The sequence below is a fragment of the Acinonyx jubatus genome, chromosome A1 (assembly GCF_027475565.1).
Source record: "Acinonyx jubatus isolate Ajub_Pintada_27869175 chromosome A1, VMU_Ajub_asm_v1.0, whole genome shotgun sequence".
NCBI classification, from domain to species: Eukaryota; Metazoa; Chordata; class Mammalia; order Carnivora; family Felidae; genus Acinonyx; species Acinonyx jubatus.
This window is the reverse complement of record NC_069380.1, coordinates 183,594,257-183,609,052: the sequence shown is the minus strand read 5'-3', so window position 1 is coordinate 183,609,052 and position 14,796 is coordinate 183,594,257. Positions and strand designations below refer to the sequence as shown.

General features: G+C 36.4%; 1 protein-coding gene across 2 annotated transcripts in view; it reads left to right on the top strand.

Annotated features, from left to right (window-relative positions):
- GABRG2 (gamma-aminobutyric acid type A receptor subunit gamma2) overlaps positions 1-13,938 on the top strand; it is a 113,843-nt gene extending 99,905 nt beyond the window's left edge. The window contains exons 8-10 of one of the 2 annotated variants that reach the window (XM_015067006.3): positions 7,863-8,068; positions 10,061-10,084; positions 11,486-13,938. In XM_015067006.3, coding sequence (XP_014922492.1) covers positions 7,863-8,068; positions 10,061-10,084; positions 11,486-11,761 — 506 coding nt within the window. In that variant the 3' untranslated portion in view covers positions 11,762-13,938. The remainder of the gene's footprint in view (positions 1-7,862; positions 8,069-10,060; positions 10,085-11,485) is intronic. The other variant, XM_015067007.3, reaches the window with a different exon arrangement.
- The last annotated feature ends 858 nt before the right edge of the window (positions 13,939-14,796 follow it).

Here is a 14,796-nt window from a genome sequence, read left to right as displayed (position 1 = left end):
TACTTCTATTTTTAGTTTTTTGAAGAACTTCCATACTGTTTTCCAGAGTGGCTACACCAATTTACATCTTTAACAACAGTGTGCAATGGTTCCTTTTCCTCCACATCCCTGCCAAGACTGCTATTTCTTGTCTTTTTGATACTAGCCATTCTGACAGGTGTGAGGTAATATCTTACTGTAATTTTGATTTGCATTCCCCTAATAACTAGTGATGCTGAGCATATTTTCATGAGTATCTCGGCCATTTCTGTGAGTCATCTTTGGAAAAATGTCTATTCACATCATCTGATCATTTTAATCGGATTCTTTACTTTTTTAGTGTTGAGTTGTAGGAGTTCTTAATATATTTTGGATATTAACCCCTTATCAGAGATATCATTTGCAAATATCTTCTTCCATTCTGTAGGTTGCCTTTTTGTTTTCTTGATGGTTTCCTTTGCTATGCCAAAGGTTTTTAGTTTGATATAGTCCCAATTGTTTGTGGTTTCTTTTGTTTTCCCTGCCTGGAGAGACATATTCAGAAAAAAAATATTGCAAAGGCTGAGGTCCATGAGTTTACCAGCTATGTTTTCTTTTAGGAGTTTTATGGTTTCAGGTCTTACATTAGATCTTTCATCCATTTTGAGTCTATTTTTGTAGATGATGCGGGAAAGTGATCCAGTTGCATTATTTTTCACATAGCTGTCCAGTTTTCCCAACACTATTTATCAAAGAGATTTTCTTTTTCTCATTGCATATTCTTGCCTCCTTTCTTGTAGATTAATTGGCCATATATGCATGGATTCATTTCTGGGCTCTTTTCTTCTGATCCATTTGTCTATGTGTCTGTTTTTGTGCCAGTACCATACTCTTGACTACTACAGTTTCATGGTATTGTTTCAAACCTGGGATTGTGATACCTCCAACTTTGCCTTTCATCAAGATTGCTTTGGCTATGAAAGATGTTGTATGGCTCCACACAATTGTAGGATTGGGAAAAATGTTTTTGTTATTTTGACAGAAATTGCACTGAATCTGTAGATTACTTTGGGTAATAGGGACATTTTAACAATATTAGATCTTCCAAATCATGAGCATGTTCTATCCACTTGTTTGCGCTGTCTTCAATTTATAATCATTTTCAGAGTCAGGTCTTTCACTTCCTTGGTTAAATTTATTCCTAAGTATTTTATTATTTTTGATGCAATTAAAAGGATTTGTGGTGGAGTCTTTAGGGTTTTTTGTATGTAGTATCATACCATCTGCAAATAGTTAACAGTTTTACCTATTCCTTACCAATTGAGACACCATTTATTTCTTTTTCTTTTTTAAAAAAATTTTTTAATCTTTTTTTTTAATGTTTATTTTATTTTTGAGAGAGAGAAAGAGAGCGTGAGCAGGGGAGGGGCAGAGAGAGAGGAAGGCACAGAATCTGAAGCAGACTCCAGGCTCTAGGCTGTCAGCACAGAGCCCAACATGGGGCTCAAACTCACGGACCGTGAGATCATGACCTGAGCTGAAGTCACATGCTTAACCGACTAAGCCACCCAGGTGCCCCCATTTATTTCTTTTTCTTATCTGATTGTTATAGCTAGGACTTCTGATACTATGTTAAATAAACGTGGTGAGAGTGGACATCCTTGTCTTATTCTTCAGCTTTTCACCATTACGGTGTTGGCTGTGGGTTTTTCATATATGGCCTTTATTATGTTGAGGTACATTCCTTCTATACACATTTCGTTGAGAGTTTTTATCATGAATGGATGTTGAATTTTGTCAAATGCCTTTCTGCATCTATTGAGATGATATGATTTTTTAAAATGATTTTTATCTTTCATTTTGTTAATGTAGTGCATCACATTGATTGATTTGCACATACTGAACCATCCTCACATCCCTGGAATAAATATCACTTAATAGTATTGAATGATCCTTTTAATGTATTGTTAAACTCAGTTTGCTAACATTTTGTTGAGAATTTTTGCATCTATATTTATCAGGAATATTGGTCTGCAATTTTCTTTCTCTCTCTTTTGTAGTGTCTTTTCTGGTTTTGTTATGAGGGTAATGCTGGCCTTATAAAATGAATTTGGAGCATTCTCTTCTCTTCCATTTTTTGAATAGTTTGAGAGGAATAGGCATGAAGTCATCTTCAAGTGTTTGGTAGAATTCATCTGTGAAGCCATCTAGTCTCAGACTTTTGTTTGAGTTTTTTTTGAATACCAAATCAATTTCATTACTAGTAATTAGCCTGTTCATTTTTCAAATTAAAAAAAAAAATTAATGTTTATTTTTGAGAGAGGGAGAGAGAGTGTGAGCTGGGGAGGGGCTGAGCTATCAGCACAGAGCCTGACACAGGGCTCAAACTCACGAACTGTGAGATCATGATGTGAGCCAAAGTCGGATGCTTAATCAACTGAGCCACCCAGGTGCCCCATTAGCCTGCTCATTTTTTAAAAAATTTCGTCCTGAGTCAGTCTTAGATGATTGTAAATTTCTAGGAATTTATCCATTTCTTCTAGGCTATCCATTTTTTTGGCACACATTTTTCAAAATAGTCCGTTATTTTTTATATCTCTGTCTTATCAGTTATAACTTCTCTTTCAGTTCTGACTTTGAGTCCTTTCTCTTTTTTTCTTGATTAGTCTTTACTAAAGATTTCTCAATTTTATCTTTTAAAAGAACAAGTTTTAGTTTCTTTTCCTTTTTAGTCTCTATTTCATTTATTTCTACTCTGATCTTTATCATTTCCATCCTTCTACTAACCTTAGGCTTCATTCTTGTTTCTAATTCCTTGAGGTGTAAAGCTAGATTTGAGATTAAGTTTTACTTGAGATTTTTCTTGTTTCTTGATGTAGGCCTGTATTGCTATAAACTTCCCTCACAGAACTGCTTTTGCTGTCTCCCAAAGATTCTGAACCGTATTATTTCTATTTTCATTTGTCTCTAGGTATTTTTTTATTTCCTCTTTGATTTCTTTCTTGACTCATTTGTTCTTTAGCAGTGGGCTGTCTTTGTGTTTCTTCCAGTTCTTTTCTTATAATTGATTTCTACTTTATTTTTTTATATTTTTTTAAGTTTGTTTATTTTTGAGAAAGAGAGAACTAGCAGGGGAGGGACAGAGAGAGAGAGAGAGGGACAGAGAAAGAGAGAGAGCGGGACAGAGGATCCAACCAGGCTTTGTGCAGACAGCTGAGAGTTTCATGCAGGGCTCAAATTCACAAACTGTGAGATCATGACCTGAGCCCAAGTTGGATGCTTAACCAACTGAGCCACCCAGGTGTCCCAATCTCTATTTTCATATAATTGTGCTTCTTAAATTTATTAAGACTTGTTTTGTGGTACAATGTGTGTTCTATCCCTAGAGAATGTTCCATGTGCACTTGAAAAGGATGTGTACTCTGCTGTTTGGGGATGGATTTTTCTGTGTATATCTCTTAAGTCCATTTGGTCTAATATGTATTTAAAGCCACTGTTCCTCTAATGATTTTCCATCTGAATGATCTATCCATTGATGTAAATGGGCTTTTAAAGTCCCCTATTATTATTGTATTACTGACAATTTCTTCCCTTTATGTCTGTTAATATTTATATGTTTAGGTGCTCCTATGTTGGGTTTGTGTAGATATTTACAAGTGTTATGCCCTCTTGTTGCATTGGTCTTTTTATTATATGTAATGCCCTTCTTTGTCTTGTTACAGCCTTTGCCTTAAAGTCTATTTTGTCTGAAAAAAAAGTATTGCCATCCCAGTTTTTCCTACTTTCCTTTTCATGAAATATCTTTTTCTATCCCTTCACTTTCAGTCTGTATGTGTCTTTAGGTCTGAAGTGAGTCTCTTTTAGGCAGCATAAAGATGGGTCTTATTTTTTTTTAATACATTCAGTCACTCTGTCTTTTGATTGAAGCATTTAGTCCATTTACATTTAAAGTAATTATCAGTAGGTATGTATTTATTGCCATTTTTAATTATTGTCTTCTCATTGTTTTATAGTTTTGTTTTGTTTTAATTTTGTTTTAGGGATGCCTGTGTGGCTCTGTTGGTTAAGCATCTTACTTTGGCTCAGGTCATGATCTCATGGCTTGTGAGTTTGGGCTCCACGTTGGGCTCTGTGCTGATACCCGGGAGCCTGGAGCCTGCTTTGGATTGTGTGTGTGTCTTTCTCTCTGCCATCACCCACTCCCTCTCTCTCAAAAATAAACATTAAAAAAATTTTAAGTAATAATATTTTTAAATGTTTATTTTTGAGAGAGACAGAGCATGTGCAGGGGAGGGACAGAGAGAGAGAGAGAGAGAGAGAGAGGGAGACACAGAATCCAAAACAGGCTCCAGGCTCTGAGCTGTCAGTACAGAGCTAGACATAGTGCTTGAACCCATGAACTGTGAGATCATGACCTGTGCTGAAGTCAGATGCTTACCAACTGAGCCACCCAGGTGCCCCTATACTTCTATCTTCTTTTGCTCTCTTCCCTCATAGTTTGATGACCTTCTTTAGTGTTATGCTTCAATTATTTTCTCTTTATTTTTTGAGGGTGCATCTATTTTAAGTTTTTAGTTTGTGATTACCATGAGGTCCATATATAACATCCTAAGTATATAGTAGTCTGTATTAAGTTGGTGGCTGCTTAAGTCCAAATACATTCTGAAACACTACATTTTTACTCTCCATGTTTATGTATATGATGTCATATTTAACATCTTTTTATTTTATGTATTCCTTGACTAATTTCTGTAGATATAGCTGATTATACTAATTTTGCATTTTAACCTTCATACTAGGTCAATGATTAATTTGCTAACTTTAATGTATATTTGCTTTTGCCATTGAGATTTTTCTTTCTTTCATAATTTTCCTCTAGGTATAGCCTTTTATTTTCCACTTAAGAAGTTCCTTTTACATTTCCTGTAAGGCCAGTTTAGTGGTGATGAAATCCTGTAACTTTCATTTGTCTAGGAAACTCTCTTTCCTTCTACATACCAGCCTTTTCTGGTGGAGTATTGTTGTTTATAGGTTTTTCCTTTCAGCACTTTAAAATCATGCTACTCCCTTCTGGCCTGCAAAGTCTCAGCTGAAAAAATTAGCTGAGGACTTTAGAGGGTTTTGCCTGTTAGGTAACTGTTTGCCCCGCTCTTGCTGTTTTCTTATCTTAAATTCTGCCATTTTAATTATGTGTCATGGTGTGGACCTCCTTGGATTTGCTTGGGACTTCCTGGACTTGGATGTCATTTTTCTTTCCCAGATTAGGGAAGTTTTTAGCTGTCATTTCTTCAAATAAGTTTCTATTGCCTTCTTTCTCTCTTCTCCTCTGGGACCTCTATAATGCAAATGTTAGTATGCTTGTGTTGTGTCAGAGATCCCTTAACCTATTCTCATTTTTCAAATTCTTTTTTCTTTTTGCTATTCAGCTTGGGTGCTTTCCATTACCCTGTCTCCCAGTTCACTCATCTGTTCTTCTGCATCCTCAAATCTTCTGTTGATTCCTTCTAGTGCATTTTTTAATTATAGTTATTATATGCTCTGACTAGTTCATTATATTTTCTATTTTTTTGTTGTTGTTCTCATTGTGTTCACTCACCCACCTCTCAAGTCATGTGACCATTACTTTGAACTCTTTTCCAGGGATTTTGCTTATCTCCATTTTGTTTAGCTCTGTTTCTGTGGTTTTGTCTTGTTTTTTTTGTTTGTTTGTTTGTTTGGAACATATTCCTCTGTCCCCTCATTTTCTGTAACTCTCTGTTTGTTTTTATGTATCAGGTAGGTCAGCTATATCTGATCTTGAAATTAGTGGCTTTATGGTGAAGGCATCCCGTGGTGCCCCACAGCACCTTTGTTTCCAGAGCCAGGTGCCCCAGAGATATCCCCTGTGTGTGCATCTTCCTGTTGTGGCTGTACTGCTGTGGACACATTGGTGGGTGGGGTCTGCCCCTCACACAGCTAGCGGAGAGGCCTGTTTATATGGGCAATAGACTCTTTGAGGGGTCACTGGTCCCAACTGAGGCTACCTGGCCGGTTATGTCAGGACAGCAGTCACTTTGGAGGGGTGCCTGCTGAGGCAGGTGGATTATGTGGGATGGACCTATTGAGGAATGAGGGGGTGGTGCAAGTGCTGCTCACAAAGAAGATAATTTCAGAAATGGCCCTTGCAAGCATCCAGACATCTAGGCTGAAGCATGCCAAGAAAAATGGCACCTGTCAGTACCTCTTTTCCTGGAGAAAGCTTCTGCAGATTTCTGACCCTCTGGCACATATTTGAAAATCAGTCATAAATATCCTTTTCAAACTGGTTCTTCTGTGTTTGAAAAGTTGGCACTTTTCTTATTGCTTCTTCAGTGCTGGCTCTTTAAAAGTCAAGACTTGGTGTCCTTATAACCTTCTGGCTCTCCTGGAGTTAAGCCATGCTGATTTTTTAAAAAAATGTTTATTTACTTTTATTTTGAGAGAGAGTGTTCACAAGTGGGGCAGAAGCAGAGAGAGAGAGAGAAATCCCAAGTAGGCTATATGCTCAGCATGGAGCCCAACATGGGTCTCTTATCTCACAATTGTGAGATCATGACCTGAGCCAAAATCAAGAGTCAGACACTTAACTGACTGAGCCACCCAGCTGCCCCAAGCCCTGATTTTTAAAGCCAGACATAGCGACTCATCTCAAGTGTAGGAGCCCAGGGCTGGGGGGCCCAGTATGGGGCTTGATCCCATTGTTCCTCCATGCTTCTGATGTCCCTCCTACTTGTTGGTAGCTGCAGCAGTTAAGTTCCTCAACATATCTCTGTTCCTCTTACCTTTCTTGATGTAGCCTTCTTTTTATTACTTTAGCTGTTAGAGAAGATCTGTTCTGCCAATCTTCAGGTCATTTTCAGAGTGAGTTGCAATATAGGTAGTTGTTACACCTTGGTATATCTGTGAGGTTGGTGAATTCATGATTCTTCTACTCCACCATCTTCTTTCTATATCATATCCTTTAAAAAACTCATTAATCAGAACGTGTCACTTAGCACATCTCCTCTATTTAACAGCATTGAATGGATTCTCCTTGTATTTTAAATGAAATGCAAACTCCTTTGCATGCTATGCATGATACAACTTCTGTTATCCCAGTATCACCTTGACACCCCTGCCTCTCCCCAGATGCTAGGTATTCTATTTTTTTTTTTAAAAGACATAGTGGGGGCGCCTGGGTGGCTCAGTCGGTTAAGCATCCGACTTCAGCTCAGGTCATGATCTCACGGTCTGTGGATTCGAGCCCCGCGTCGGGCTCTGGGCTGATGGCTCAGAGCCTGGAGCCTGCTTCTGATTCTGTGTCTCCCTCTCTCTCTACCCCTCCCCTGTTCATGCTCTGTCTCTCTCTGTCTCAAAAATAAATAAACGTTAAAAAAAATAAAAATAAATAAAATAAAATAAAAAAGACATAGTGTCCCTTCCTCAATATCTTCCTTTTACTCTGCAATTAGCTAAAAGTTGGTGTCTTCTAACTTTTTAAGCTCCTTAACTATCACCTCTTCAAAGATGCCTTTCCTTAGCATTCCATCTAACTAGGTTTTCAACACCTATGCTGTTTTCCATGGCATGAACCATAATTTGTAATTATACTTTTGTTTGCTCACTTGATTTATAGTGTTCTTTGTCACTAAAATGTAAGGTACATACACTCAGGGAACATGTTCATCTTATTTTTCAGCATATATTCAGTGCTTGTCATAGTAACTGATACATGGTAGGCAGGCAATAAATATTTGTGGGCAGAGCGAATGGATTACACCTGCGCCTCCTTTCCCTTATTGAGGTTGCTTATCAGCAGTCACAAAACAAATTTTGTTTCAGTAGTGACTCAGTTACCCAACTTGCTGATAAGGTCACATGGTCTGTTTTACTGTACCTTTCTTCAGGTATCACCACTGTCCTGACAATGACCACCCTCAGCACTATTGCCCGGAAGTCACTCCCCAAGGTCTCCTATGTCACAGCAATGGATCTCTTTGTATCTGTTTGCTTCATCTTTGTCTTCTCTGCTTTGGTGGAGTATGGCACCCTGCATTATTTTGTCAGCAACCGGAAACCAAGCAAGGATAAAGACAAAAAGAAGAAAAACCCTGTATGTATCATTTCCCATTGGGATCATGGAGATTTTTATGTAGAAGCCCACCTGGTTTTGTTTTTGTTGGGTCTTAGTCTGTCTGCAGACTAAACCTCAGTGATTTGGGTTCCAAAATGAAAACAGAACGTATGGGTTTGGCTAGGACATAAGAATTCATTTTGGTCATTAGTTATTTGGGAGAGACCTGATTCATGAAGGAAGACTCCCACTCTTTTCATTTCATGGGAATTATAAATATTGCTGACACCTGCATTTATTTTCTATTGATTGTCACCTTTCTGTTCCTTACAATAACATTCTTAAGTTATTGTTATTTTAAAATAACATTTCCATTCAAGGCTTTCCACTAGGAAGCCATAATGTTCTTGAAACTTCAAAGATCACCACATTTTTGCAAGTAATTGTCTCTGTGCATGTTACCACCAGAGTACTGCTATTGGTTTCATACCAAATGTATATCATTTTGTTTTTAAATGAAATGATACTCTATTGTTTGGGCAAGTTACTTAGCCTCTGAGTGTCTTTGTTTACTCATATACAAAATATGTATTTTTTTATAATAATTACCTCAAAGGGCTACTGTGGTAATGAAGGTAAAAAGCATTACATGGTACCTTACAAATGGAAGTCCTTACCTTTAATTGTTGATGATGACGATGGTTGATGTTGATGATTTATACACTTACCGACAAGGATTGATTTCAATGATTTGGAAAAAGGTAGGATGACTTCACCTTGCCATCAAACTTTAAATAAAAAGGCACAGATAAACAAGCCTAAAGCAATTATCTTTTAATATGGATGTTGAAGAGAGCAAGTATACCCATTTATGTACCTGAATGTGGCCGGCTGGCTCATAGGAAGCCCTGTGGAAGTTAAGGTCCATTCCCTTCTAAGTCAGGGGCAAAGGAAGTCACCCTAGCCTCCTCAGTTTATAGCCCTTCCTTGTCTGCTGTAAGGGCCATGAGGGCCTTAATAGTGGCTAGTTATCTGGCCCACCAACTTAGGGGGAACTAAGTTATAATGAGGAAATATAGCTGATTCTAGGTTGTATCCTGATGGATCTCCAGGAAACCTGGTGAGATTCTACAAATGGCATATATTTACTTGAATGTAACAATTTGCAACAGGTAAAGAAAAAAAATCATCATTATTCTTGGTAATAAAAACAAAAAGAAATGCTTATCCTTAATTTCCCAACTATTCACTAAGCTTTATGCAGTCCTTTCCTTCCCTTTCTGTTTTGCTTGTCTTTGCATTTTTTTCTAACCTTATTTTATTTTTGTTGTTGTATTTTTTTAAATTATTATTTCTCCCCATTCTTCGCTTTCCATTATTTTTCCCAAGAATAGAGTTCTATACCATTCAGCATTATTACCTTCCAGCATTGATAAGGATGTGAGGGTGTGCTTTTAAACAAGAGTCCTTCGGAAAAAGCCTTTATGCCCTAACAGCTATATGATTGCAGAGGAGATTAAAGAAACTGAAAAAAAATTAAATTATCTGAGAATTTCATGGACTTCCCTATTTTAAGACAATCAAGTGATTTATCAAAACAAGAAAGAGACTAAGCTGTGAAGGAAAAGCTGAAACCTTATTTTTCCATTTAATATGCTCTTTGGTTCATTCTATTAAGACTTACCTATTAAGGCTTCTTTGACAATAATTAGAAAATAAAAATCACAATACTTCTATACAGGGAAGCCAGGCTATGGAAAGCTTCCTCACAAGTGGACAACACTGTCTTTTATAGTTAAGTAATTGTGGATTAATTTATTAAAATCCCCAAATTCCATTTTCCAACATTAGGCATATACTTTATTCCAAGTTCAGAATTGTCCTTCTGTGTTTATAATTTCAGTTCATTTTACTTACTATGTTTTTAAAATGTATTTTTAATTTGTCTTATTTTGTCTTTTTCTTTTCTTTTTTTCCTTCTTTTAATTAAAAAAAAAAATGCAATTCTCTTTTCTGTCTACAAACCCAAAGCTTCTTCGGATGTTTTCCTTCAAGGTATAATGTTTTTGGAATGAAAATTCACTGCATGCAACTGCTGAATTTAATTATTAACGCTTACATGGTGTTTCGAGTTCTTTTGTTTTTTAGTGAGTAGACCTTTAAGCATTCTACTAAAGATAAGGGCTTTGAGATGAAGAAAGCTTTATAGATTTCCAGAGTTGAGTCATCAACCCTACACTAATTCACAGAAGTGTTGACCCTATATAAAGCTCAAAAGCTGCAAACTCTATGAGATGTCCTTAGAAAAGAGGGCCTCTTTAAACATCAAAACCAAAACTTATCCTCTCTTCCCAGATAAAAATAGGATCCAATTTCACTGACAGCACCTAACATATATACTATATATGTTCTTAAAATGTAACTCTGTAAAGCTGAATTCAAAATAAGATTTGTTTTTTGTTAAGTAAATTTAATAATCTCCATTGGTCTGAACCCTACCTGTCAGTTTTATAAAAATAATACTCTTTGAAATGCTTTAAGTTAAAATATCCATCCCTTTCTTCTAGAATAATCCAGGGGCCTTTTGGCTCTATCATGTAATACTGCAATGATATTTCTTTTCCCAGTTGAATTCTGATAATTTTCCCAGAGACACTGGGATTTGTGTTTATAATATCCAAAACAAACTCCTCCAAATTAAATTAATCATTGAGATTTATAGTTATTTCATAATTAATGACAGCAAAAATCAAATTATTCAGTTTATTGATATTAGTTTCTTCTCAAATGCTAAAAAGGTGGTAGCATTTTTTTTTTCTGAATGTTGACTCACATATAGGTAAACATTGCTGATGTTCTAAAGCTTCTAGATGGTAAATGTTAGACAAAGCACTATATGTCTTTAAAACATAAGCCATACCATTTGTGGCCTATACTTAGGAAACTCCTACATTTGTATATATTTTAACATTTTCTTTTAATAGCATTTAGTACATTATACTTTGCTCAGTGTAATGGGGTTTACCATTTGCCTATAGGTAAGCATGACACAAAATTTGAGTTCAAAATTAATGCATTTTATTTCTCTGTTCTACTCACATGCAATACCATTAAATGCCTTCATGTAACCAATCTCACATCTAATATTTACTAGACTAAGATTCCATGTAGTTGTTTGATTTAAATCTTTAAACTTTGAGTTCTTTTGGTGTTCAATCTTCTTGCTATAGCTATTAGCTTGATGGTATTATTTTCAGCTGCACTGCTTAAGCTCAAAATTTGAAATCTGCAAATGTGCTATCCTTCTAAGTTCAATTTTACCATTGTAGATCACGATGTCATAGCAATTTCCTGAGTACTCATTTTCAGATTCATCATTCACATTGGTGACATTGTGGAGACTTAATCTAGGATTTATCAAGTATATCTAATTCTTCTTCCCTACCCTTGTCTCAGGCCCCTACCATTGATATCCGCCCAAGATCAGCAACCATTCAAATGAACAATGCCACTCACCTTCAAGAGAGAGATGAAGAATATGGGTATGAGTGTCTCGATGGCAAGGACTGTGCCAGTTTTTTCTGCTGTTTTGAAGATTGCCGAACAGGAGCTTGGAGACATGGGAGGATACATATCCGTATCGCCAAAATGGACTCATATGCACGGATCTTCTTCCCCACTGCCTTCTGCTTGTTCAATCTGGTTTATTGGGTTTCCTACCTTTACCTGTGAAAGAGGTATGGGTTTTATGGATGTGGGTCTTATTCACTAAATCTCATGGAGAGGAGATGTCCTTTCTAAAGTCCACTTAAATAATCCCCTGTGTGGTTTATGATAATTTGAATTTGTTTCTATGTTCTAACCTGCTAAATTGTATTAATGTCATATTGTTTGCGCCCAACTCTCCTGTGGTAAGTGTAATTTGAACTCTAATGTTTGCTGTGTTTCAAACCTGCAAGGCAGAGTGAAATTAGAGCAAGAACACTGAAATGAACAAGATACCTTTCAGCTACAACAACTGAAATAGTGAAAGCCATGACTGTTTACAGTGGTGGTGTCCTTAATCAATTCAAAATACAATTAGATGCAAAATGTCCAAAACTGCACCCTATGTTCATTTGGGGGCAGGTTGTGGTAAATTTGATCCCAGTAGAATATCTCCCTCATTTGAGAAAAATCACAAGTCACTTTAAATATAAGAGCCTAGACTAGAAATCTATTACACCTCTATCCCAAGATAGGAAGAAATTTTCCTCCACATCACATGTACAATGATGTAAATATTTCAATAACGTAGAATGCTTCAAGTTTAATGCATGCATCTCTTTAGAACCAAAATAAATGGAATGAAGTTAACATCACAAAGCATTGTCTTTTATTCTGTGTCTTTGGGCAATAAAAGAATCATGAATGTAACGATAAGGGTTTGGGTTTGGAATTGGAGGGAGGAATTTTCTCTACCTTCTCCCTCACGCATGAAGATTCAAACAGCTTTTTTTTTTTTTCTTTTCCTTGTAGGACAGATTAGGACACTTTAAGTAAAATATAGACTGAATAATTGACATTTGCCACTTCTAAATATGCCCAATTTCATAGAGTATAAAGTAATTGTATGTGCTTGCCGCTATTTTTTCTTCCTTTTAGGTTGATAGATTATAACAGAACTTATTCTCCATCTCAAGATCTGCTTCTAGTGATTGTGAGTGCCTTGTGGGCAGAATCCTTGTCATTTCCTCTTTGGGTCCTCAGCACCTTATATAGTGCCTAGCACATAGTTGGTGCTCAACAGATAGGGTTTGAAGTAAATTGGCTTCATATGCTTCTGTGAATCTCTCTGAGCTGGCCTGGAACCAGTGACTCATCTTTTGAACATAGGCATGGTCAAGTGATACTTGATCTTGTGAAAATGAACAAAAGGATCCAAATAACTTTGCCTAAAATAAATTTGTGATAATGAACAATAATAGCCAAAGTCCACACCCCTTTTAAAATAATACTTAAGTCATATGTTTATGCAAAAAAAAGATGAGTCTACTAGGGCATAATTAGAGTTTGTGTATTTTTTTCCAGGTTTGGGGATGAGTTAGCTTTGACCCATCCATAATTCCACTTGAAGACATAGGACAGGCAAGATCAGGAATCATACCTGACTAGTGTTCAGAATGTTGTTTTCTATGCTCTGTAAAAAAAAATGCACTGAAAATTAACTTCTAAAAATAAAACAAGAAATGAATGACTTACATGGAGGTTGAACCTATGACTGTGGCTTCTTTCAACTAAATGATAATCACATGAAGTGGTTGTCCCAGACTTCAAACATGATGAGTTGAGCTCCACCTTTAAGTACTCATCCTGAATCCCCTTTTTTCTAAAATAACACCCTTTGTCAGTTCTTCTTTATAGCAACCATTTCTTAAAGTCAGAATTCAATCATAGCCAGTATAACTTGATAGATAATCTAAAAAGAGTAGAAAAGAAAGAGTGGCTTTGTTATAAAGCTATGTGAAGTCCTCATTGAGTCATCTGGATGAATCTTGAAACACATTTAGCTGCCAATTTTACAAATCTTTAATATATCAGTACTCTCATATATAACCTCAAAGACATGTAAATAGAATTAATTATTTTCATGTTTTGAATTGTTAACAATTTAATGTTGACTCTTTAGGAGAGTTGTCGGCAAATTTTCAATGGTGAGAAACACAGTATTGTCAACTTGAAATGTATTCTGTAATGGGGACATGCAAAAAAAAAGCTAGCTTTCCAATGTATGCATAGTACTGGCAGTATGAATATATGTTATATATAATCTTAATTATTAGCTGCTCCCCATCTGTGTATTTCAAAACCTTTTCACAAAGGGAATTGCCTAATATGTGGACTTTTCCAATAAAAATGCTGCATTCTAATTGATGGTGGCATGTCAGTGGTCTGGTTGGACTTGTTTGTCATGAAGACCGTGACTTCTCTCCAGTAGCATTCCCCAATGCTGCTTTCCTTTTATGTGAGCTTTATTTGTGAGCAGTGTGATCATATTATGCATGGTGATGCTCCTCACTTCGAAGAAATTAAGAGATATATTTGAGGTGTGAAATGGAAATGGAAGGAAGTAATAACATCAAGTAAGTAAAGCTCAAGCCTTCTGTAACTCCAAACTTGTGGTGTGGTTAAGAATACGGACACTGGTGTCAAACATAATTGGGATCCCGACTCTACCATTTGCCTGTTGTTTGACAGTTATTAATTCATCCTTTATAATCCTCCATTTTATCAGCTAAAAGGTATAATAATGCCACCTCATGTAGTGACACTCAACAAATGATCAAAATGTCTTCTTTCACTTCCAGGGCCTCTGATATTCTGCCACCATGATCCTCCCACCTCCATCATATAAGCTGTCTTTAAAAATATCCAACAATACTCACATATGTCTTAATGTGACTCTGCAGCATGAGGTTTCATTTTTAAAGAGTATTTGTATTGCAAACATTCCTTTAAACTATAAAAATCTGAGAGCCTCTTATTGAAGAAATCTTACAGATTACTTTTAAGGCCAAAGAACATTTCCCTGTACCCCCAAACTTAAAAACATAGGGAGATATGCTCCAGAGACAGTGTCATATTTTATTGAAGTCCTCTGAAATTCTCAAAAGAAAGTAGCATAATCCTTTACAAGCACAGTTGCCCTAACCTTCCTCTGCCTGTCATTCTCTTGGCTTTTCATGGCTGCCTGCATCCAATTTAGACATCTTTCTCACCTTCTAGAC